The sequence below is a fragment of the Leptonychotes weddellii genome, chromosome 4 (assembly GCF_054177405.1).
Source record: "Leptonychotes weddellii isolate Sample4059 chromosome 4, ASM5417740v2, whole genome shotgun sequence".
NCBI classification, from domain to species: domain Eukaryota; kingdom Metazoa; phylum Chordata; class Mammalia; order Carnivora; family Phocidae; genus Leptonychotes; species Leptonychotes weddellii.
This window is the reverse complement of record NC_138372.1, coordinates 148,174,097-148,199,686: the sequence shown is the minus strand read 5'-3', so window position 1 is coordinate 148,199,686 and position 25,590 is coordinate 148,174,097. Positions and strand designations below refer to the sequence as shown.

General features: G+C 34.5%; 1 protein-coding gene across 2 annotated transcripts in view; it reads left to right on the top strand.

Moving 5' to 3' along the window:
• The window catches only part of CSMD3 (CUB and Sushi multiple domains 3), a 1,160,890-nt gene that overhangs the window by 256,317 nt on the left and 878,983 nt on the right, over nt 1-25,590 (top strand). For both annotated transcript variants that reach the window (XM_081816413.1, XM_081816412.1), the window contains exon 4: nt 19,797-19,991. In XM_081816413.1, the coding sequence (XP_081672539.1) occupies nt 19,797-19,991 (195 nt within the window). The remainder of the gene's footprint in view (nt 1-19,796; nt 19,992-25,590) is intronic.

Sequence of the window (25,590 nt, the reverse complement as noted above, 5' to 3'; positions counted from 1 at the left end):
TGAATGAATGGAGAAAATATGAATAATTTGCGGAGTACAGAGATAAGCAATATATGTGTGGGAGTTAAGGAAGTGTCTGTTCTCTCATCTCTTCTGTCTACATTCTGAACCAATTGGAAAGTAGTCACAAGAGTCATAATGGATCAAACTGTTAGCTCTATTATGCTAAAGCTGGAAAGGAGACTTCAGGGAGCCTAGGAGCTGGATTCAGACTTCCCTTTTCAGTCCCTCTCGCACATACCTGCTCATTATCAAAAGGAACAGGTGGAAAAGACAAGTGGTCTCCTTTAGGGCCAGAGCCTCTCCAGTGAGTTTGCTCCGGAGGGAAAAAAAAGAGTGGAAGAGGAGTACAGAAATAGTTGGCAGACAAGTAGCTCAAGGGACAGAGGCAAAAAAAGGGTTATCCTGCAGGTAAGCAATTAGATAAGCCTCCTACAGAATGAGAAAGGGACTGAAATTTCTCGCCATAACTTATGAGAGGGGGGCATTTCCTAATAAATGCCTCCTTGTGGTGGCAGGAAATGCAGTCAGCTGTGCAATAGTGAGCTCCCCTCTTCCACTTACCCAGAATGAGTCCTTAAATGACCCCTCCTTAAAAAAAATAGTGTTGCTATGGGGCGCCTGGGTGGCTCAGTCGATAAGCGTCTGCCTTCAGCTCAGGTCATGATCCCAGGGTGCTGGGATCGAGCCCCGCATCGGGGTTCCTGCTCCACGGGAAACCTGCTTCTCCCTCTCCCACTCCCTTTGCTTGTGTTCCTTCTCTTGCTGTGACTCTCTCTGTCAAATAAATAAAATCTTAAAAAAAAAATAGAGTTGCTAGATTTAGCAAAAAAAACAAATAAACCCAACAAAACACACACAAAAAACACACACACACAAAACAACGCAGGATACCCATTCATTACCTGAGACACGCTTATACTAAATAATTATTCACTGATGGACTGAAATTCAAATTTAACTGGGCTTTCTGTAATTTATCTGGCAATCCTATTGAAAAGAGAAAATAATCATCATCACTGATATGCTTATTTTTTCTAGCCCACAAATTCCACTTGAAGGCTCAGTTCCAAAGCTCTTTTAAATTCTAATACCAAGATTTTTAGAGTAAAGCTCCTTACTAGTCTGTGTTCCAGATAGTTCACAATCTTGTGCTTTTTCCTAAAATACAAAATCATTAACAAGCACCTGAAGCTTGACAATCACAAGAATAGTAAGGATTCTTGATTCTTGGAGTGGGGGACTGTGGAGAACTGAGAGTATTGTGGGAAGTAGTTCTTTTTTTTTTTTTAAAAGGATTTTATTTATCTGACAGAGTGCGTGAGAGGGAACACAAGCAGAGGGAGTGGGAGAGGAATAAGCAGGGAGCCCAATGAAGGGCTCGATCCCAGAACCCTAGGATCATGACCTGAGCCGAAGGCAAACGCTTAAGGACTGAGCCACCCAGGTGCCCCATTAGTAGTTCTCAGTACTAAGTATTTTTTTTTTAATTTTATTTTATTGTATTATGTTAATCACCATACATTACATCATTAGTTTTTGATGTAGTGTTCCATGATTCATTGTTTGCGTATAACACCCAGTGTTCCATTCAATACATGCCCTCTTTAATACCCATCACCAGGCTAACCCCTCCCTCCACTCACCTCCCCCCTAGAACCCCCAGTTTGTTTCTCAGAGTCCATAGTGTCTCATGGTTCATCTCCCCCCTCCAATTTTCCACCCCCTTCATTTAAAAAAAAAAAAAAAGTACTAAGTATTTTTTTAAGAAAAAAATATACAAAACAATTGCTCAATACCTTTTACAGAGATAATATATAAGACATATAAGGACAATCATTGAATACCCTTAATCTCTTGATGTCAGTGATGTGGAGACATGATGACCTGTAATTATGTGGAAGGGACTAGGGCAGGAGAGAAGTAGGTGAGAGAAAGCAGGGAGCAACTGAAGATGAAGGAAAGTTCTAAAACTTATAATTTCATTAATACCTATTTTATAATACCAACATTTTTTCATTCAGTCTAACAATGCAAAATCTACTTGATTGCAAGGTATGTATAAGCCACTGTGAATGATTATAGCAGTGGTTGAATTACAGAGGGCCACTGAAATTTATGACATCAATGTTAACTATCATTTTTCATTATATTTAATAGAATTCGTTTTTTAAAAATTTTATTTATTTGAGAGAGAGCATGAGACAGAGCATGTGTGTGAGAGACAGAGAGCGATAGAGAGAGAGAGAGAAAGAGAGAGAGAGCATAAGCAGTGGGGAGGGGCAGAGGGAGAAGCAGACTCCTGGCCAAGCAGGGAACCTGAAGCAGGATTCAATCCCAGGACTCCAGGATCACGACCTGAGCCGAAAGAAGACGTTTAACCAACTGAGCCACCTAGGCACCCAATAGAATTCATTTTTATAGAAGTTTTAGGTTCATAGCAAAATAGAGCAGAAAGTAGTTTCCAAATATCCCTTGCACCCACATACAGTCTTCCCTATTTTTTGAGTCAACAGTGTATTATACATGTTAGATTATACATTTCATATATGCTTTTAAAACTGCAATTAATAGTTCAGTACAAAATTTAAACAAATATATGCAGCAGTGGTTTTCAGGCACAGAATTTGGGAAGAATTGGAATGATATTTTCCCTAACATATAGTGAATATTATGTACCATGATAGTGGAATATTTTTTCTATTTTGCTGCCATTTTGATTGAATTTTATTACAATGAACAGCTTTAATAAGTATGATATTGCTAATTGGAAACAGTAATATTTAAAATAGGTTTATAACTTATATTTTCTTGAAGTCCTTAAAACCTAAATGATTACTTTGCTCCTAATAGAGCTCCAAGATCATCTAATATTGCCCATAAAATATCTGAAGCATCTGCCTAAGAACCACTGTTCTGGAGTGGTACATCGGGTACAATTGAAAATACCTTGACACAAAGTCCATCATTTACATTAGAGTTGACTCTTGGTGAGCATCCTGTGGGTTTTGACAAATGTATAATGGCATGTATCCACTATTATAGTATTACGCAGAGTAGTTCACTGCCCAAAAACTCCTCTGTGTTTTGCCTATTCATTTTTCCCTCCCCTGCAATATTTTCTTTTTCTTTTTTCATTCACATATTGAGTACTTCCTTTGTGTGCAATGATGTGTTCTGTAAAAAAATGGAAAAAAATATATGATCTCATAGTTTCAGAAATACATGGCATTGTTGAAAATTACATTTGAATATTACAGTAATATATTTTACATATTTTAACACAGCTTTATGCATGTTTATGGTATGATTAACTTTTGCATATGGTAACTCAAAGGCATATTGGCAGTATCCATTGCCATTTCATCATGTGAAATGCTCTCTCCTGTATAGTTACAACTAAGTTTAAAGTAATGTATTATTGTGGGTAGCTTGTTTTCAAAGACGGGGGTTCTTGGTCCAATGAAATTCCGTTTTTCTTCAATTTAGAAATTAACAGGCATCCTATCCTACAATTTTAATGTTGTTTATGTTTCTCCAGATTCAGAATGTGAAACACTGTGTACATTCCACTTTAAATTAGTGAGATTTAAATGCAGGTAGATCCAACATATTTGCTAATTGAATGACTCTAGATCCTCTAGAACAGTACGTATTTATTTATAAATATGTTTATCCTTATTTATAAATACAATTACATATTTAAAAATATATCACCTGAAACCTTAGATTTAGGATTATACAGGGCTTTTATCTATCTATAACCTGGTGTCCCATATGTTTAGTAAGTGATATCCACTTTATAAGTTTATTTCTCATTTTTCAATTGATATTTTAGGTCTGGGTATGGAGTTTTAAAAGATTAACACATTGAATGTTACTTTATCCTCACACACATTTAAAATAAAAGACTTTTAAATGCCAGAAAGTTACAAGAATATAGATAATGGGGGAGGACTAAAACCGAACAATATTTTGGGAGCTAGTGATCAGATGAATTGGTGGTAACAGACTCAGAAGTCACCAGAAGGGTGAATCCTAATTCACTAGTGGGGAAAGCCAAGAAGCAATCCAATTTATACCTCAGCATGTCCAGAAGTTCTCATGAATTGGTAGCACCAGGTATCCTGAAAAGAGACAGTGAAAGTCATGCTTAAAACAAGATTAGTTGAAAATCCGATTCAGAAGCAGTGACAGGACCAAAAACATAAGCTTGGCAACTTCCATTTCTGTACCCTAACTGAATGTGGAAAGTTTATTCCTTAAAAGGGGTAAAACAGACTCTGGGTGGTGAGTCTCAGATACAGTTGAAAAGAAAGACCCAATACAAAAAACTAGGTAGATTAAGTGAATGTTTCTATACAAAATTTTGACACCCCTCCTCCACACATACATTATTCATCACTTAACTCACAGAAAACTGGCAGCCAGCTCTGTATTCTACAAGATGACAAAAGATTCTTTTATGCAGGATATAAGCAGCCCAAAAGGAAGTACTTACAGATACTGACTTAGTTGATGTCTCAGCAAAACAGTCAAGGAAATTATAGTGTAGTCTACAGCTATCAAGTACCACACATGTACTCAGAGCATCTATTCAGCTCTTAAATAGTTGTAAATATTAGCAGACAAACAAAAATAGTTCTAACTTTTGAAGAAGTTCTCTAGCATAGATGCTAAAGTCCCAAACAAAGAGGACATAACAGTTTAAAAGAAACAGACTCTATGTAAGCAAAAAGAAAACTTCAAAAATGAACAAACATAAAAAACAATATGAGTGTTTTCTAAAAGATATAAAACATGAACATATTATAGAAAAAGAATAAGGAAATATTCTTAGAAATTTTTAAGAAAGGAAATAAAAATGAAAAAGTTAATAGATTTAAAGGCAAATTTGATGAAAACTTCAAAGAAAGAAGGGGAAAACAGTATAGGAATTAGGAAAGAAGATATAAAGTAGTAGCAGTAGCAATTATAATTAGAGGAGCAGTCCAATAGGGCCTTCATATAAGTCATTCTTAAAAGAGATCACTGATAAAATGAAGGGGAAAAAAAAATCATCCAAATTTTTTTTTTTTTCTAAAGCAGAGGACATGAGTTGAGTTTCCATATATTAAAAGGGCCCAAGAAGTTTCCAGAATAATTGATGAAAATGTCTTCCTGGTCAAATAACACAAAAGTATAAACCATATAATGATATACAAATATACATATTTTTAGCAAGAGAAATAGGGAAAAACAATCTCAAAATCAAAGTGACAAAATTCAGAATAGTATTGGTTTTCAAAACATCAACACTGTCTTGCTTGGCTTGCAAACCCTAATGTAAATGGTTTCCATACTGGAATTCTATACCCATCTAAACTATCATGGAGATTGAGCATAATATGAAGACATTTATAGGTGTGCATTATTTGTCTCTTAAGCACACATTCTTAGGAAGCTACTGGTGTTTCATTATAACAAAGAGAACATTATGGGATGTAGAAAAGACAGGATCCAATGAAGATGACAGTTGAATGGAATTACCAAAATAATTCCTGGTACTAGAAACATACACTAGACATCAACTTGCCCAGATGGAGATTGGAATGTTCTGAAAGCTTTTCTTCATTGAGTTGATTTTGAATGCTTGATGTATCTGAATGTTTGGGAAGAAATTCAGACAACAGGCAAAGAGTTTTAAGTTGAGATTTTACTCAACCTGAAATAAAAAAATAAGAGAAGGGAAATTATTAACTCTAGGGATAACAAAGTTATTCAAGACATAAAAGTAATCAGTATAATGCATAACTTTGTTAAGAATGTTAAGAATAGCATTTGCATAGTTATAATGTTCAACTGAATATTTCAACCAAAATTGTATGAAAAGTATATGTTAGGAGGGGAATAGTTTGGGGTGTTAAAAGAGAGTAAATCTCTCTTTTCCATTGTGAGGAGATAATTTATATGCCTTGAAAAACAAATATCAGGAAATAGCTACATAAACTTATATTTGAAGAGACAGATTTCAAATGAATGAGTTGAAAATAAACTTGCAGTGGCTTCAAAGTCTTATACTGCCTGGCCCTGTTTTAACTCTCTGATCTCATTTCCTCCCAATTTCCACCTAAGTCCATCCACTCTAACTAAATTGGTCTCTTAGTATTCCATGAACACCCTACAAAGTCTATGCATCAAGGTCTTTGCATTTGCAGTTTCTTTTCCTGAAGTACTTCCTCCCCAAATATCCTTAAGACTGGCTCCTCATCTGGTCAGATCTTAACTCAAATGTCACCATCTCAGTGAAATCTTTCCTAGCTAACACATGTAAAACTTCTACCTCCTCTTCTCATCCCCCTTCCTTGCTTTATATTTCTCCTTAACATTTATTGTCTAAGAATACTCTAGATTTTTTAGGTACTATTTATTATCTGTGTCCCCTCTCTACCACACACTCACAAGTTTAGCTCACAAGCTCTATGAGGGAAGGGGTATGCATTGCTTACTATTGTATCCCCAGTGCCTAGACCAATGCGCAGCATGCAGAAACTGCTTAACAAATCACCATTAGATAGTAAGTGAATAAAGGAATACATGAAAAGAATAAATTTAAAGCATGCAATGAAAAATCATTTCTAAATGTATATAATGGCAAAATTTAAAAGGCCATTTTTAAAAGCTAAAATAAAGATTAGCTTCTTTTTTTAAGTGCACATGAATGTTTTAACCAAATATCCCCAAAACATGCATTGTCTCCCAAAACAGAAGTGGGGAAAAAAAGCAGCAATTCCATCTTATAGATGTTCTTCCATATGAGTTCATGTGATGTGTTTTAATTTTTCAAAAGTAAAAGTTAGGAAAGATGAGTTCTGAGATCTGCATATTTTCTCATCTGACATTTCTTGTAAGACTCCATTTCATTAATAGTTTCATTATGCAGAATTCAGTTATTGTCATTCAGAGTTTGGAGATATATGCCATTTTAGAGTTTGCATGCATAAATAAGCATATTATTAATAATCAATGGCAATTAGCACACAATGCACTTCCCCTTAAATTTAATTATATGCTTGATTAAGAGTGTTTGGGTACTTAATTGAAATAAGAAGGTCCAAATGATACTTAATTCTCACTTATATTCATATTACAATCCTAATATCTCTAGTCCTCACTCAAACCATGCATAGCTCCTATTAATTTTAATCAGAAGTATGCATGCTCACTGAATAAAGCCTGAAATGCAATTGGATAGGTCACATCAGGGAAAATTGTCTACATTCTGACAGTATGGTATGAGGGAAGAGTCTAGCACATGCAATTGAACAGAGAGATAATTGTCATAATTGGTTTCAATTAGTTTTTCATAGCTCTTGTGAAGTAATTTCTATTGTGCTATACCATGAGCTATAACCAGTAACAAAACTAGTTAGCATGATTAGTAGATGTCAGTGCTTAAAAAGGTAAAGTACATTCTAAATGTTAAGATCTCAGTGAAGATAAATGAACTGAGAAATGATGTAAATGCATTGTTGGGAAACCTTTGCCATTGTGAAATGTGATGTGGTTTGACTAGAATGAAATCAGACACATTCAATGAATTCAAGCCTCATAAATACATATTTTCTGAGGAGAATGAGTTCATGTGCAGATCTTTTAGTGTGAAACAAGTGACCATTAAATGAATGTGAAAATGTGGCGCTATCAAGAAACTCACAACATAGTTAAAATCATAGTGAGTTCCTATGAATTTGCTTAAGTAGCCCAAATAAATTTCAGTAAAGCCTATGGTACAAAAGAAGAAACTGAAGTAGTAAAAGTCTCTCTGGCCACACACTAGTAAATGGTACAGATAGGATTCAGAGCTGGGTTTCTTTGATTTCATTCCTAGAGCATTTTTTTCCCCTTATATTTCATTTTCTGATGATAAGGTCAACTGCAAGAATGCAAATTAACTGGAACAAGCCCCTTTATTTGTTTGTAGTTTTCCTGCACACCTTCAGAGCTGTTCCTGTAGGGAGGAAAGGTTGAGCATTACTCTGGAAGAATAAAATAGTCAGGATTCTTTGTATTCCTTGTTGTCCAAGTAACTCTCAAGGCCCTGGTTTCCAATCCCCACCAGTCCTGTCCCTATAAAGATTATTGTCTCAAAATTTTCTTCAGTATGGGACTCAGAATTTTTTTCTCAGAGGGAATTGAATTCCCACAGGGATTTGAAATAATTTGGACATATCATATTTTCCTAACTTTCCAGTTTTTTGAAATAAGCTAGTTCTTTAACCAAATAAATATTGAGAGCCCAGTATATCCGAATTAAAGACTTTGTTGTTTTAAAGATGCACTCTATGAACATACTATCTGCTTTGATTATGGTCACCAATCAATCGACTACACAATGTTTACACATTAGAAGATAGAGAACATTGTGGAATTAAAAAGGAAAACAATAAAAGGTAAAATGAGATATCTTAAGATATTGGAATAAGTGATCGATGAATATAATAGAAAATAAAGATTTTTGGTTCAAGAGCAAAGGTGATCAACATGGACTGAAGAGTTTGGAGATCTTTATAGAGAAGGTAGGAATTGGTTTAGGTCTCTAAGGATAAAAATATTTGTATAGACAGAGAAGAGGTAGGAGCTATTTCAAATGTTGTACAAACCTGTGAAGCAAGAATACTTGTGAATTCCCTGTGAAGCAGGGAATATTTGACTGAAATAGAGTAGTTGAGCATAGGGAGATTTTGGAGAAATGTAAACGGATATGATTGTGGAGGATTTTGACCATCAAGTGGGAAATGGGACTTTCTTCTGTAAGCCAAATTGGAAGGATTATATGGAGGTATGTTGAAAGCATGAACCTATAAACTCTCCAACAGGGAGATAACTAAAAATGAGGCAGAATGATCAGATAAATTCTGTCAATCTCTACTTCACTCTCTAACTGAACATCTCAGGGAAAAAGGGTGCCTGCGTGGCTCAGTTGATTGAGCATCAAACTCTTGGTTTTGGCTCAGGTCATGATCTAAGGGTCATGAGATCGAGCCCCGCCTCTGGCTCTGAGCTCATTGTGGAGTCTGCTTGTCCCTCCACCTCTGCTCCTCCCCTGATTTGCATTCTTTCTCTCTCTCTCTAGATAAATAAATAAAATCTAAAAAAAAAAGAAAAAAAAGACAATGTCAGGGGGAAAAATAACACATTTCTGAGACCTTCTTATAGTGAATGTGAATTAAGTTCCACCAAGGATATGCACTGTTTGTGTGAGAGTGAAACCGGGAATTTAGGCATAGGCAGCTTTCCTGCAGATTCTCACGGTGGGTTTTGTTACCCATGTTGCAATTTTATGTCACTCTCCAGCATTGTCCAGCTCCTATGGGTAAAAAACAGAACAAAACAAAACAGGAACAACAACAACAAAACCCGTCTGTTTCTGCTGTTTGGAGGTTGATAGCGGGGTGGCAGTGACTCCAGGTAAACTTAATTCCCGGGGTGGCTTCAAGGGAGCAGTCCACTTATTGGGTTAATTCTGTGTGAATCAAGAGGTCCAGCCTACAACCTGTTCCTAGAAACTATGTTAACTCCCTTTGTGCTTTAAAAAATGGTTTTTGTGTCTGGCATTGATGCAATATTTGTACTGGACGTGGTGTGTTAAAAGAAAAGCCTGCGACACGTGTTACTGCTTTGCGGTCAGGAGAGCATGGGGAGGCATGACGCACTGCACAGTGGGCACCTGTCCTATGCATGGCACGTGTGGGGAGGCACTTGCTGTGACAATGGGGAAGGCAGAGCACTGAGACTCTAGTTCACAAGAATGGAGGTAAAGTTGTTAAGGCCCGTGCCTGTCCCTGGATGCCTTTGACAAGTTTGACAACCCAGACAAGAGCTGAGGCATATGTTGGCCAGTTTTAAAGAGAGATGGAAAGAAATAGAGTCTAAAATTTTGGTGACTTTTGGGTTGGAAAAGCCAACCGCTTCTGTATAGCAGGGGATAAGAAGGCTTATCAGAGTCTCTTAGTTTCTTAGTCAAAGGATGGAGGGCAGCCCCGGGGCCAAGATGAGATAAATCGTGTTGCATCCCTGCTCAATATTGCTTCAGATTACTCCAGGGTAGTCCCAATTAAAAAGAGAATGAGAGAGATGGAAAGCAGGTTGCGGGCAGGTGGAGAGTGGTCACTGGCACATGAAAATAACTGGAAACAAACCAGTTCCTAATAAGTTTTTGGAGGGAGTTTTAGCCAATAAATCCCAGAAGTCATCTTCAAATCCCTTTGATTGTTCAGTTCTTAAGGCAATTTTCAAGTACCAAACCTGCATTAGCAGATGCAAGATATAAGCCCTATGTACTCCTAAGGAGACTCTGCTCTCCCATACCCACTTCAAATTTTGCCACAGAGAATGTGGACAATAAAGAACTATTCAACAGGAAATGCCAGGGGACAGCGGAAGACACAGGACAAAGGAATGTCATCTGAAGAACAGTACCAGCGTCTTCCAGGGTGGGAGGATCTTCATAATGCCTGTCTAATATGTTCCATTTATTTTCATGACCATTGACTGTGGAATATTTCCTTTTCTTCCCTTATCCACACAGGGACATTTATTTTGACCATCCCTTTTCTGTTCTAACAGGTACCGATCCATGCGAAACTAGAATTGACCTTATTGGGGGGTAAAAAAAAAAGGCTATGCTTTTCCCAGAAACTTTGGAATTTGAATAGGATGTAGTAATGAGAAGGGGCTTTGTCAGTAAAGGAAAGGGAGGGAAAATTTCTTCCTCCCAGTGTTCTCTGTTTGAATTCAATGTTTCTGGAAATCCAATTCTACCAAGTTTATGTAAGGCCCAAGCAAATGATTGAGCAGGAAGATGGAAGAAATCTTGAGTCCCTGAAGACCTGAGGGCAGAGTCTGATCCTTCCTAGCCTCGACCAGTCAGAGTCACATAGAGGAATAACTGCTGTCTAGTTTAGCCATTTCATTATGGGGCCTTTTGGGCTACATTAGCATAACATTGACCCTAAGACAGATAACTTAAAGGCTCTCAAAAGTGTGACCCTAAGATTCATTTCTTAAGTTTCATTCTGTGTTTCCTCATATGTATGGCATTCCACTTAGACCATTTATTTTGCATATGAGCCTTGACCATATCTTGTACATATCTCTTTCTTGCCTTTATTCATATGATTTATTTGACTCTTGACTCCTTTCCAACTAAAATCCTTCTTTATTTCATACAGTATTCTTCCTTTTGTATAAATATATAACAGGTAACTTTTAAAAATTCAGCTACGGAGTCCATTTTATTATTTAATTGCCAGAAGGTCATACTATACATGTTTTATGTTTCCAATTGAGTTATAAGTTCCAAAAGACAGGCACAGTGTCCTATTTTTTTATATCCCTTTGACATTTATACTTCAGGCTTCAGTAATTATTTGGTGATTGATTGCTGAAACACAGTGGCATCTCTCACTCATTGGATGAATATGTAATCCAGTAAATTATCCATAATCAGCTTAACACATTTTTTTAAAGAATTAAATTATCCAAAAGTCTTAATACAGATACTTGTCCCAGTTCTGTCATAGGAGAGGAGAGTCTATTCATATTTTTCTATTATTCTGAATCAATTTCTCAAATGCTACTCATATAGATGCAGCGTCGTTCCATTTTTAGAAACTTTAAAGTGAGGATGGCTGCTAATATGCTTCCATTCTATATTTTTATTTCTTTTGCTTTGTTAAAATTCTGGTAGTTACACAGGTTATAGCTGGGTTTAAATAATAATAATTTTTTTATATGTATCATGACGTTTCCACCCACCTATTTTAATACATTGGTAGTTAGTTTACAAAATAAAAATACAGTATTGTTTTTCATCAGTTCAGTTTAGGTGGTAAAATTTGTATTGTAAAACAAAAAACAAAAAACACAGATATTTGAAATTGAAAGGATGTTAATTGCCTCTTATTCACAGATCCAAAGTCCATATCCAGCAACTGCTAGTCTTGGATATTGTGCAGTGGATTTTCTCCATTGTATCTGACCATTATCCTTGATTTGACTCTGAAAACTTTTACGTATGTTACCTTTGGGCCCCATACACCAATATCAAAACAGAATGATGTTACCTAGACAACATAAATTATTATGTTTGGTTTTACACTAACTGTTTTACTGCTTCACACTTCCTTCCCTTGGAAGTATAATCAGCCCACCCAAGGATTTACTTTAATTAAAAAAAAAAGTGACAGTAGATTTTTCTTCTGTTGCTGTTTAAAATGCATTGTAATCTGTGTGCGTTCTCCCCTCATCCCAGCCAAATCAATATAGTAATCTGTTTTCTTAGGCAGATGAACTGAGACAGTGTTGGTTTCCTCTCAGTTCTTCTCCAGCAGTCAATAGTTTGAATCTTTTTCATTAAGTTAAAATAATAACGATAAAAAATAATCAGTATTCGTCCTTTTGATTGCCAAATCTGAACCTCTTTGAAGCTTCAGGATAACTTTTACAATGGCAAATGTGGCCTAATGTTTGCTCCATTTCCAGAATCCCAGTGAGGACTGTGGCAGCTTAGGAAATATGTTCATGCTTAAGAACTGGTTTATAGAAGTTAATGAATTTTTCATAAAAAAAAACAGATTTAAATGGCACAATTATATAATTTGATCTATAAAATCACATGCAGCCAATGTGGCCCAGTGCTTATTATGACACAAGCTTAGTTCATGATGTGCCTATAGCTAGCTCTCTTCTAGTCTACTCGTTCCACTCTATTTTGTCTCTAGACATTTACTCCTACAAACTGTGTGATGATCTTTTATGTTTTTCTATTAGAGGAAATAACTCAATTAACTGAGCAATCCTTTTTTGCTTGTCAACAGCATACCACAAAATGTGCTAAATTCTTAATACATAAAGATGAATTAGAGCCCTTATTCTCAAGATGCTCACAGTCTAGTGAGGAAGCAAATTAAAAAAAAAAATCATTCAGTCATATATATGGAAGTAAAAGTTCATGGAACAGGATAGGTGCAATAGCTGATTCAAAATATTCACAAAATGTTTGCTCATCCAGTCTCTAAGTGAATTCTCAAATGACACCATTTATATCCAATGTGAATGAAATGGTTTGGTATCTTTAATAAAAGCATATTTTGTACCACTAAAATGTTGGAAAATATATTATTTGGTTAAGTGCTTTTGAAGTCTCAGGATGAGAGGTACTAGGTGGTTCAATTTGATGTTATGTTCCCCTAAATTATTTTTTCCCCTAAATTATTTTTAATCATCTGGGAAATAAAACCTGAGATTAATTTTCTGTAAGAAGTACAAACCACCTGATTTTACTTCCCTTAGTAGATATAATTTTACAGTGTTTTAAAGCATTGTTAATTGATCTCAGCAGGATCATGCTTCATCTATTTGACTGAATAATTATGCAATTCTGTAGTCACGGTATCCGTTATCCTTTCATTCGATTTTCATTCCAATTTTCAAGGTCAGGTTTTCTTCTTGATATTTTGCTAAATATCTTGCCTTTCAAAATTAACTATGTGCTCCTAACAAATTGGGGATTTTTTAAAAGCCAAGGTTATCGTAAAGTGTTTATTAGTATAAATCACTCCTCTTTTTCTAAATTGCATAGTAGATTTTTACTGAATTTCTCCAAGGAAAATATGATAAAAACTCTCTTCTCTTATAATCCTTGATATACACTCTCTTTCAAGATTTAAATTTTTTTCAAAAGTATTTGAAACTTTGTTTTTTAACTTATCTGGACTTTGTTAGGATGCAAGACATCAGATATCTTTTTATAATCACTGTGCTTCATATATGATACTAACTAATAAATGAAAGAATTAATGGATCAATGACACCCATAAGGAAGCTTTGTGAATTTGGTTGTACATATATCCTACCCGGAGTTGAATTACACCTTGAAATTCATTTATGACCTAGAGAGGAGTAATTGAATTTTACCTTTGACTAAATTACTGTTTTTTGACTAATTTTTAAGACATCAAGAATGATCTAATGTAGTTAATTAGCATTTATTGAAGACAGCCCTACCTCTAGTAGATCATAACCTAATCACACCTAATTTAGATGTCTCAAATGCAAAATTGATTATAATAAAAATAAACCTGCAATTTGTTGAGCTAATAATACCTGCCATGTATTGTGTGCTTGCTCAGCATATAAATGACTTTCATATATTGTTTTATATAGTCATATTAACAACCTTATAAAGTTGATATTATTATATACAAATAGTATGCATATAGTATTCTTGCCTCTCTTTTTAAAATTAATTTTCATGGTCCTATTTACCAATTAATCATCTTCAAGATTGAATTACTATTCAATTAGTAAACTCACAAAGTACAAATCATACATACTTATGAAAATCTCTGCTCATATGTACATTTAGAATAGATTTCAGTTATTCACTCTGAATCATTCCCTTCTCTAGAGCTTATAGTATCTCCTTCAAAAACATTTAACGACAGAAATAGTTCCTTTTTCTAATCACGAACCTATGCATTGGTTATGTATTCACTCCATGAACCTGTCTTTGGCCAGCCCTTTTGGAATACTTTTTCCAATTCAGTTTATACCCTACCACACCCATAAAACCTTGCCAAATCTAATAACTATTATAGTATTTTGATTCTCACATTTCCAAATCTTAAATCTACTTAACTCTTTTTTTTTTTTTAATCCAGCTCACTCCTTATCCTATTTCAGATCTCAGATTAAACCTGACTTTAGGAGGAAATTCTTCTCAGACCTCCTCTTAATCAAGACTAAGTTTTCTTAATTACATACTTTTATTATACTTGTATGCTTCCTTAATCCTGCTTGTCATATTCTAATTAATGTTATGTAATTACTTTTTTACTGACTTGGTCAATACCAAGTTGATAAATTCCATGAGGGCAGGACCATGTTTGTCATTTGCAAAGCTATATCCTCAGAGTACTGTCCATATTAGCTGCTTAATAAACACTTGTGAAATGAATATCTGTTTTTCATGGACAACAACATGCAATTGTGAAATAATCTAAGGCTTTTTTTTTTTTTAACATTAGAGACATCTAGGCTTGAACTACAAATCTATTTATTAGTTGGGTGACTTTGGGAAAGTTACTTAATCTGAGTCTCAGTTTCGCTTCTGTACAACAGGGAAAATCATATATGGCATTGGGTAATTTGTGAGATGTAAGTGGGAATATGAATGCCTAAGTGCCTAGAAAAGAGGATGACTCACAGCTGATCTCAACAATTAAGGCTATTAACTTTTTCAAATTGTAAACTCAGAAGGCAAGGGAGGTGGTGTTACCATAACCCTCAAGAGCTTCTGATGAATAAATTAGTTACTAAATAATTTATAGTTATATTTCCTTTCAACTAATATAGAAGAGTGTCAATAACTTCCTACCTCCATTTGGATTTTTTTTTATCTTGCATCTTCCTCAAGGAATTTTTTGCTTTATCAATAATCCCATACACTTTAGCATGGTTTATGTTGCCAAAATGCCTTCATATTCTTTGCTGATAATTTTTTTTTAAAGATTTTATTTATTTATTTGAGACAGAGAGAATGAGAGACAGAGAGCATGAGAGGGAGGAGGGTCAGAGGGAGAAGCAGACTCCCTGCCGAGCAGGGAGCCCGATGCGGGATTCGATCCCGGGACTCCAGGATCATGACCTGAGCCGAAGGCAGTCGCTTAACCAACTGAGCCACCCAGGCGCCCGCTGATAATTTTAATATCTCTGAGAAGAGAGGATAAATAAAATACATAAAATACATATATTTCTAGCAAAAAAAAAGATGAAGTTTAATTTGACTCCATCATTTGGTCAGAGCAGTAAACTTATATAAAGGGTCTCTTGACGTTTTCGGAAACATTTTTTGAGTGTAAAATCTTCAGACTTGTTTTTCAGTAATTTTCTCAATTCACCAAACTACTTGAATATTTCTTTTTTTAAGATTTTATGTATTTATTTGAGAGAGAGAGAGCAAGCTAGAGAGAGAGCACAAATGGGGGATGGGGGAGGAGGCAGAGGGAGAAGCAGGCTCCCTGCTGAGCTGGGAGCCAGATGTGGGACTCAATCTAGCACCCCGGGATCATGACCTGAGCCAAGGCAGATGCTTAACCAACTGAGCCACCCAGACGAACCCTTGATTATTTCTTTTTTTAAAAAAAATTTTTTAAAGGTTTTATTTATTTATTTGACAGAGAGAAACACAGTGAGAGAAGGCACACAAGCAGGGAGAGTGGGAAAGGGAGAAGCAGGCTTCCCGCGGAGCAGGGAGCCTGATGCAAGGCTAGATCCCAGGACCCTGGGATCATGACCTGAGCTGAAGGCAGACGCTTAACGACTGAGCCACCCAGGTGCCCCTAGTATTTCTGTTTTATCCACAAACACAATCTCATGGCACAGATCCCAAGAATAAATTCAAATAAGGCTGCAGTACAATTTTTGCTTTAAAAAATTGACCAGTACTCAAACAATAGTATCATGACAATAACTTTAAAGTACTCTCTCCAGAACACTCCAATCCTATTTTTTAATCTTTGCCTTATGGAATATCAGATGAGAATATGTCAGATTCTATAATTGTTTTATTTTAATCACTGAAACTTTTCAGTATGTATTTTAGTGTCATTTTTTGGTGAAAGATGATAACTGAGTCTGGTAATTTTGCCTTTTGGATGTAATTACTTGCTTCAGGAACACAGGGAAGTGATAAGCAGGGTGTTGTTATCTTGTAGATACATTTGGTGAATTAACATGAAAATTCTTTATTGCTTAAATATCTATTTTCCTTAAGAATGATTTTATAATAAACAAAATCACCACTTATTGTAAATACCATGTATATTAATGATTAGTTTATAATCTGCTTTACTGAACATGGTAGACTGTGTCTTTATTTTCCCCTGCAATTCAAACTCTTGATAGCTGGTAGAAACAATGCCTAAAAATTAGTCTAACTTAGCTAGTTCTAGACTGTCATATTAATTAATGAATTAATTTAAAAAGTTCAAATATGAAGCACTATTTTTTTAAAAATCAAGACTAAAAAGTGAATCAGAATATAGCATTTTTTTGGTGGTGGGTTATATAATTCTTTCAGTTAATAACACATCTTTGGCTCTTTGTCTTAAAATGGACATAGCTTAGGGACAAGTCCCAAATTAAAGGGTTGGGAGAGGACAAAAAATGGAATCCATGCACAGTGGCTATAGAATTGGTATCTCTTAAATCTGAATGTGAAACATCTTTATAACTGTCTTTATGGGTTACTCAGTCTATAGAGAATGATGGGTAGTTCTTATTTATGAAAGTCAAAAAACAAGGGCAATCCAAAGTAGGAATTTCCGGAAGGTGAGAACCAGGTATGTTTTAGAATTTTCTTTTTTGAGTTTTATTTTGAAACAGCCTGACTTCTTATCTGTCTGTTGACTTAGAAATAAATCAGCCACAAGGCAGGCAATAGATTAGGTAATGTATTAAGGTTCCAACAGGTGTTGTTATTCATTCATTGACTCACTTCCTATGTTTTCCATTTTTGCTTTAGATACTTTGTTCTGGGTAATGTTTATTCATTTAAATCAAAGTTAAATCTGAGTATAAGAACTATTTAGAGTTTTCTTCTCTCTTTCCCTTCATTCCTCCACCTAACTGCTTCCTGTGAAATGATTTGAAAACTGCTTTTTCTCCTAGATATATAACTTTATGATAATTGAAGTCTTGACCTTAATTATTTTTAGGAGGTGAGAGGGAAAGAAGTGGATTGATTCTAAGGCCACAAGTGGTAGTTTCATTAAAAGAATTTCCTTTGTTATTACTATATTCAAGAGATTGAATGCTAATTCATTTTATCAAAACTTACTAACCTCACCATCTCTTGCAGCAAACATTTCATCTTTCAATGAAATGAATTTTCCAAAAGAAAAAAAAATTCAAAATAAACTGTACATTTCAAAAGTACTTTTAAAGAATTACTCAAAATTCACGGATAATAAATATGTCTTAAATTTTGCTGAAAATGAACTTATATGCCTTGGAGAAGTGAAATATTAGAGATCATTAACCTTTTCTACTGATATTTACAGTATTTTACAGATATTAGTTTATGCTGTATCTTTAAATGCAGAGGAAGCTTAAGGAAATTGCCTGTTATTTATAGAAACCATTGATACGTAATTAATATTAGTCAAGTTTTTTTTTTTTTTTTTACTGCTTTAGGTTTCATACTCTAAAGTAATTGTCCTAAACTAAAAGTAAATGCTTTATTTCTCATATATGTAACTCAAGTTCTATATATCTTCAATATATTTTTCACTGATTAAACTGACTTCATTTGAAATTTATCACTATTTTTTTCCTTCACTATCTTCGAAACGTTTATACAGAAAAAATCATGTTCACTTAGGAAACACACCCAAAAGTACTATAAACCTATTATGGGTAAAAATACAAAATTTCAGCTCCATATACACTTCTTATTTATAAATGGCCATTGTTTTTGTGAAATTACCTCTTTGTATTGATACTTACTGTCATTGATATTTTCCACATTATAGTGGCTTATAGGTATTTGGCTTAATATTAAATAACGTTGCATGGATCTTACTACATAAATGAGATGAATATCAAGGCAAAATGGAAACATACTTCATTTTTGTGTTGCAGGGGCTTTTTAGCTTTTTATTTTGCAATAATTTCAGACTTTCAGTTCCGTTGTGAAAATAGTAGAGTTCCCCTATACTCATCCAACTTTCCATAATACTAGCTAATTATGTAACCATAGCATAATTGTCAAAAGTAGGAAATTAACATTTGTATAATACCATTAACTAAACTGTTGCCTACTCAAACTTGAATACCTTTTAGCTCAGTAATTCATTAGTTTGTATTTGTATTGACAATTATTTACAGTACGAAATAATATAAAGATGATAGAAAATTTAGAAAATAATATTGGGAAAAATAATTCTTTCTTAACCTCATTAAGTTCTGTAAGTTTTGCTATTTCTATAGATTTTCTTTCCATTTCTTTTCATTTACAGTGAAATTGGATTTTTCTCTGAAATGAATATTATTTTTAAAAAATCTCTTACATTTGTATACTTGTATACTTTTAGTATTAACTAATAAAATAAGGCAATATGTACAATATCCTAACATATCAATCTATTTAAAACTTCACAACTCTATGCATTTCTTATCATTATATTTTCAGGTTAAACAAATTGGGAATTCTAGCCCAATCTCTCCAACTTCAAAAATATTTCCATTTCATTACTGCACTATATTTTTCTTATTTAAGTGGGAAAAAAATTTCCACCCAAAATGTATACATATGTTGTCAGAGAAATGCTTCTGGTTTAGAGTTAAGCAGATGGATCAAAGTAATAGGAGCATATTAATGAAACTTGATTTGCTTATTACTATGTTAGTAGAATGTAACTTTGAAGAAGTCATGTAAATGGTATTACTCTTAGCTTTATGTCTGTAAAATAGGAGTAATGTTGATTTTTAAAATTGCTAGAAAGATTAAATAATATAAAATATTTAAATTTTTCTAATACAAAGAATGAAACCTAATACCTTTTTGGTAAAATTTAGTTCCTTTCCCATACTTCTGTGTTACATGTTTTGAGAAGGAAGACGTTTACTTTTATTGTGACACTTTTTGAAAGGAAAAGAGACATCTGTATCTACATATAGTTTTTAAAATCTAAAACATTAAAATATGTATTAAAATAACTGTAAATTCTCCTTTTCTCCCCCTTTTATAGAATTGCAGAGTAGCTCTTGTGGAAACCCAGGAGTTCCACCCAAAGGTGTGTTATATGGTACACGATTTGACGTTGGGGACAAGATCCGCTACAGCTGTGTAACTGGGTATATTCTTGATGGCCACCCTCAACTCACCTGTATAGCTAATTCAGTAAATACAGCCTCATGGGATTTTCCTGTTCCCATCTGCAGAGGTAAAGAAAAAATATTTATTTTTATGCTGATTGAATATTTGTTTGACACGATGAAAACATTTTAAAAGTAAGAGTTGTAATCTAACAGTATATTTGCAAAATATGTTTGGCATTTCGTGCTTATTCCTTTTATAAGATTTGAAGATTAAAAGAAATATATATTTTTGCGTATATGTATACTACATGACTGTATACATATACTACATGACAAGTTTAGAAAAAATGCTTGTCAAAACAAGACAACATTACTTGCGAAATCAAACAGTACAATGTATCTCTATATACATATTTATGCATTGTACATAAATGTGTCTTTGTATTTATATTAGAAAAACATGAAGTTTATGATGTTTAGAAATTTAATTAGTCTGTCAAAGTCATAATTTCATTTACATTTTGAAGTATTGACTGAATCTGTGAATCTTTTAAAGATATCTGGTGGAAGACTTAGCTTGGGAATTTGAAATAAGAATGCTATATAGTTTATTTAATTGATACTGATAAAGATTATTTGTATTATGGAGAAAACAATAATACTCTAAGGTGGACAAAGTTTCAGAGTACAGTGCCTGAAAGATAGGACATGTTCAATGGAAGCTGAATTCATGGATGAATCTTGCCCACAGAAATTTTAGAGACCTTTATCGTTTTCTGTGAGCTTACTTTTCTAACAAAGAGAAAGATAAATGAGTTATATCTCTTTTATCTTTTGGTATTTGCTTCCTGAGTGAATGGGAGGTAGGAATGTCCAAGTGCTGATCTCAGTTACTTTGTATCTTCCTCTCCAACATGTGGCTCAAGTACATGCAGGAAAGTCCCTTGAAAATCAGACACAGCTGGCTTCTTATCTCTGCTTTGACAATGGCCATGGGAGTGACTCCTGGCAAATCATATCAACTCTTTGAGATTCATTTATCTCACTTAATCAATGAGAGAGAAAACAACAACCGCGTCTATTCCATTTGTTGTCAAGATGTTGCTGAAAAAAAAAAAAAAGATTAAGGAAGAAAACCTATACCTGCCACTTAATAAAGTATCTGCCATGCTTGGCATTCTTTCAGTGTTGCTAGCTACCTTTGCTGTTACCGCAGCTTCTACTCACTGCTGCTTTGACTGCTGCTATTTCTGACTACTGTTAGCTACCATTTATTTGAACACTTATAACACACTTGGATGCTATAGCATACTAAGTAATTTATAATTATAGTCACTTTTAAATTTCATAACAAGACAAAACTGAAGTGCAAAAATTTTGGAATAACTCCTCAAGTTTACTCAGTAAATGTCAAGAACTATGAAGAGTCAGATTTTTACTCGCAAGTTAACAAATTTCTCTGCCACAGTTTCTTGGGTGATGAGAGAAGACCCCAGTTTTTTAGGTCAGAAACAGAGGAGAGTTTATTATTCACAGAAGTGTCACCAGCCAGAATATTAACATTTGTGCCAGTTCTCTAAGCCCTAATTTTCATAGACTGATATGAGGAATATGAGGTACCTGCACACATCGTAGGTGTTATTATAGGAGAAGAACCATGAGCCTAGGGAAATGGAATCCTTTGTAAATGAGCATGTCTGCCCTTTGCTGTGGAGGGCACCCCTATCTCTATCCCCCCAAGTTTATAGGCAAACTTGCCCTTTACTCTGGTGGAAGACACTGTCCTCTGAGACTATTTGTTGTATGAACATCTTTGAAAAGATAGTTTAGTACAAAGAGCAGAAGGACAGTTGGAATCTCTGCTTACAAGATGTGGAGAAATATTAGGGTCCATGGAGAAATTTCTCTCAATTTGGGGGGTGGTGTGGGGATGCTAGATTTGAACCCATCCCGTTTAGTTACAAAGCCTAAGCTGTTACCTTTTTGACACTTCACCAAAATAATTTGCATCTATCTTCAGAAGTATTTTATTATAAGAAAAGAAATGGAGTTTTAAACTTGAATCAGTCAAAAGACTATAATCTCTTTCAAAGCATAAAACTTCCAAAATCAAAAGGACTTACTAAAGTTCATAAAACCAAGAAGCATTTTTAAAAGATTTCAGTGGAGCACTACCAATACTACCTGAATGTTACATCCTGTTGTTGGGTTCTTTCTTCATCTCAGTTCAGATAAGAATCTTTGGAACCAAGATAAGGATGTGCCCCTTATTGACTAGGGCCTTTGAGCAAAAAGTATATTAATTTTGGAAACCATTTTTTTAGCTCTAATAGGATGAAGAGATAGAAATACAAACATCGCCCTAAAACCAATACTTCTGTCATTGCAGTTTTGTTTGTTTTCCCAGAGTGTGTACTCTATTTCTCACCCCGATATTTCTTCAGGCTTATTTCCTTTGACTTCCATTTTAACCTCTATGATTTTTATCTATCAAAAAAAATGATACCCACTATTTTTGGAAATTCTGCCTGCTCAACTTCAATCTGCCAAGCTTACCTTTTCTTCTCTTTAACAGTGATACCAGTGAATAAACTTACTCATTCACTCATCTATTTATTAGGGCCATATCCTGTGTAAAGCATTATTTTGTGTACTGAAAATCAAAAGATGATTAAAAAACAGGTCTTGCCTTTAAGAAGGCAGTTCTAGTGGGTCTGATCATTATGTAATCAGCTAATTACAATAATGTGTGATAATTGCTTTAATATCAGTATCTGTAGAGTGTTAGGCACCTTGATAAGGATGAGCTTAATTTCTCTCAGTGAGTGAAAGAAATTTCAGGTAGGGACAACACTTTAAGAGAAGATTTCACAAAGGACTGGCTAAAAATAAAAACTGTATAGAGCAAGAATATTTTCAATGAGGCAATAATTTTCTTTCCTAGCCTTAAAAATAGTTCTGGTGCATTACTAATATTCACTGGCTAAAGGTAGAGTCTATGAAGTCAGACTTCATAGAGCACATGATCTAATTTTCAAAGGAACAATTTATCTCCCATTAAGCATTTTTTTAAACTTAAAGAATAGGGGAATAGAGTATTTGTATTTTGTGTGGTTGTCAAAAGAAAAGATAGACTATTTAGACCATGGCCTCCCTCCTCTGCTCTTTGCCACTTGATAGCATACAGATTCTTGAATTTATAACTTTGCAGGGGGCTGATAACCCTGTAATGATCTGTTTATTGCTTTCCCTGGAGTTTACATAGTGTCTCTCCTTGTTGAAACCCTTGCTTTTAGAGAGTTCTTCTGATGCTTCCTAACAATGATGGTTTAATTAAGAAAAACGAATGCCATATCAACCTAGAGGGTATGGTGCAAGGGTTTTTGTGTTTGTTCACAAGCAGGATGAATTTTATCAACACCATCTGCTAGTATTTGAAAAAGACAACTAACTGCTTGGTGCTGGGCTACACAATATTCTATAAAAAGTGAAAGTGAATTCCTATGCTGTAAGTCTAGATTGGAAATGCCTGGGACACATACCTTTTCTGCACTCCCTCCTTTGATAGACATTTCTATGACATTTATTCCCAGTGAGTTGTGATGTGGCCCCAGAGTCCTTCTCAACTCAGTGCTCCCAACATTCCTTACTAATTAAGAGCAGTTGGCAGACAAGGTAAAATGGATATGCTATTCCTAAATTAAACGTTCTAAAATTCATAATGATATTCTATATTCAGAATGGCATTTTGATATACACGCCCCAGGGCAAACTAATAAAACTGTTTGTAAAAGTTACACATAAATTATAGTATTTTAAATGAACCTAAACCTCGGTCTACAAAAAGTCAAATCATTTGATGGAAGAATTAACCTATTAAGATGTGAGTCATCAATCATAGATTATTTAAGGTTGTACTAGGATGAATTCTAGATTAATTAAAGAAAAATTTAAAAGGGTGTTATATTTAAAAATAGGTATTATATTTTTTTGATGGTTTGAGTATATTTATAGCCCAAAGTAAAGATCTTAGACTCCATAGAGGTTTCAGGGAAAGCAATGATCAATGAAGGGATATGATGTTGTCAAATGTTGACAGAGTTTATTTTGATCTGACAGGTGAGATTCTTTTGGGGGAAGGCTTCTATGTTAGTGATGTAGATGTCATATAGTCAGTTGGTGCCATTGGACCTGAACCAAATATTTGACAGGACAGATAAGCAAAAGGGCTAATGAGGGAACTGTCACTTTTGACAAAGTAAAAGAAATTGCCATTAGCTACATTAGCAATGAGGAATGAGAAGGATCTTCCAAGTTTTATTCTTGGTAATAAGAATGCCTTCCACGACAGTGTGGTAAAGAAAACAGTTGATGCAAAGAAGAGCAGCAGCTTGTTTTGTCAGAATATAGCTTTATTCTCCTACTTGAAACCTTGGTCAAAATGTGTTACTAAAGCATGGAATTGGGAAGAGCAATTAGAGGTAATAGTTGGAGAAGGGGACAGAGGAGGGAAGGCTTAGCCAGATGTTTCTATATGTAAATTATACCAAAGCCTTCCAAGGAAATAGTGATTTCAGATGAAGGTTAGAAGTAAAACAAACAGCCAAAAACAAATAAACAAAACCGAAAACAACAACTAGTAGTGTTGAAAAGAAGTAATGCTTGTAAAGGATATATTGTGAAGCTAGTGGAAGGATATTCATTGTGTTTATATGTTCCCTTGCTCAGTACTCTGGAAACCATCTCAAAAAGGTATTAGAAAACAGAAAATGCCATTTATTCTGTGCATTTGCCCTGATTACACATTTATGCATGTGTAAATGCTGAGATATGATATTCAGAAATATGATGCTAATTAATAGGTCTGGTTATTGATAAAACCTAAGTATAAAAATAATGAAATATGAAAACTGGAAAATATTTTATTGAATTGAGAACAAAACACATAAATAACTCAGTGTCATGCTTCTGTTCATTTCCATATAGTGCTTAAACATAATACTGAGCTGCAAATTAAAAAATGAAAATATTTTCTAATGTGAGATTTTCTATGCTAGATCAAAACAGAGTCCAGTATTTTTTTTTAATTCCCTGTAACATTACTTTTTAACATTTTTTCTTTTGAAGCTAAAATCTTTAGTCTCCCTTTTTAAGATTTGAAAACCTAATAAATTTCCTTCTTTTTTTCCTAAATCCATTCCCAAAGGAAAGAACATTTTATTGTAACTCCCTGAATCATAGAAAGAGTAGTGTTAGTGATAAATTGTTCTATGCAAAAGAAAAAAAAATAAATTCACTGTTGAATATCAAAATGTCATGGGCCACACCATACATTAAGTATTCTTTTTGAAAATTGGGGCTTTTATGGTTTAATTTAATTGATTTCCAAATATGTTATTGTATTGTATTGTATTTCATTATTGATTGACTGATTGATTTAGAGAGCATGCACACATGAGCAGTGGGGGGTGGAGGGGCAGAGGGAGAAGGAGAAAGAGAATTGTAAGCAGGCTCCACGCCCAGTGCAGAGCCTGAGTGGGGCTCCATCTCATGACCCTGAGATCATGACCTAAGCCAAAATCAAGAGTCAGTTGCTTAACCGACTGAGCCACCCAGTGACCCCTCCAAAGATGTTATTTTAAAATATTATCTCAGGAAATATTTTAGCAGACCTAGTTTCTCCACCACACTTGCCATTATTATCTGAGCAACATTATTTGGGAA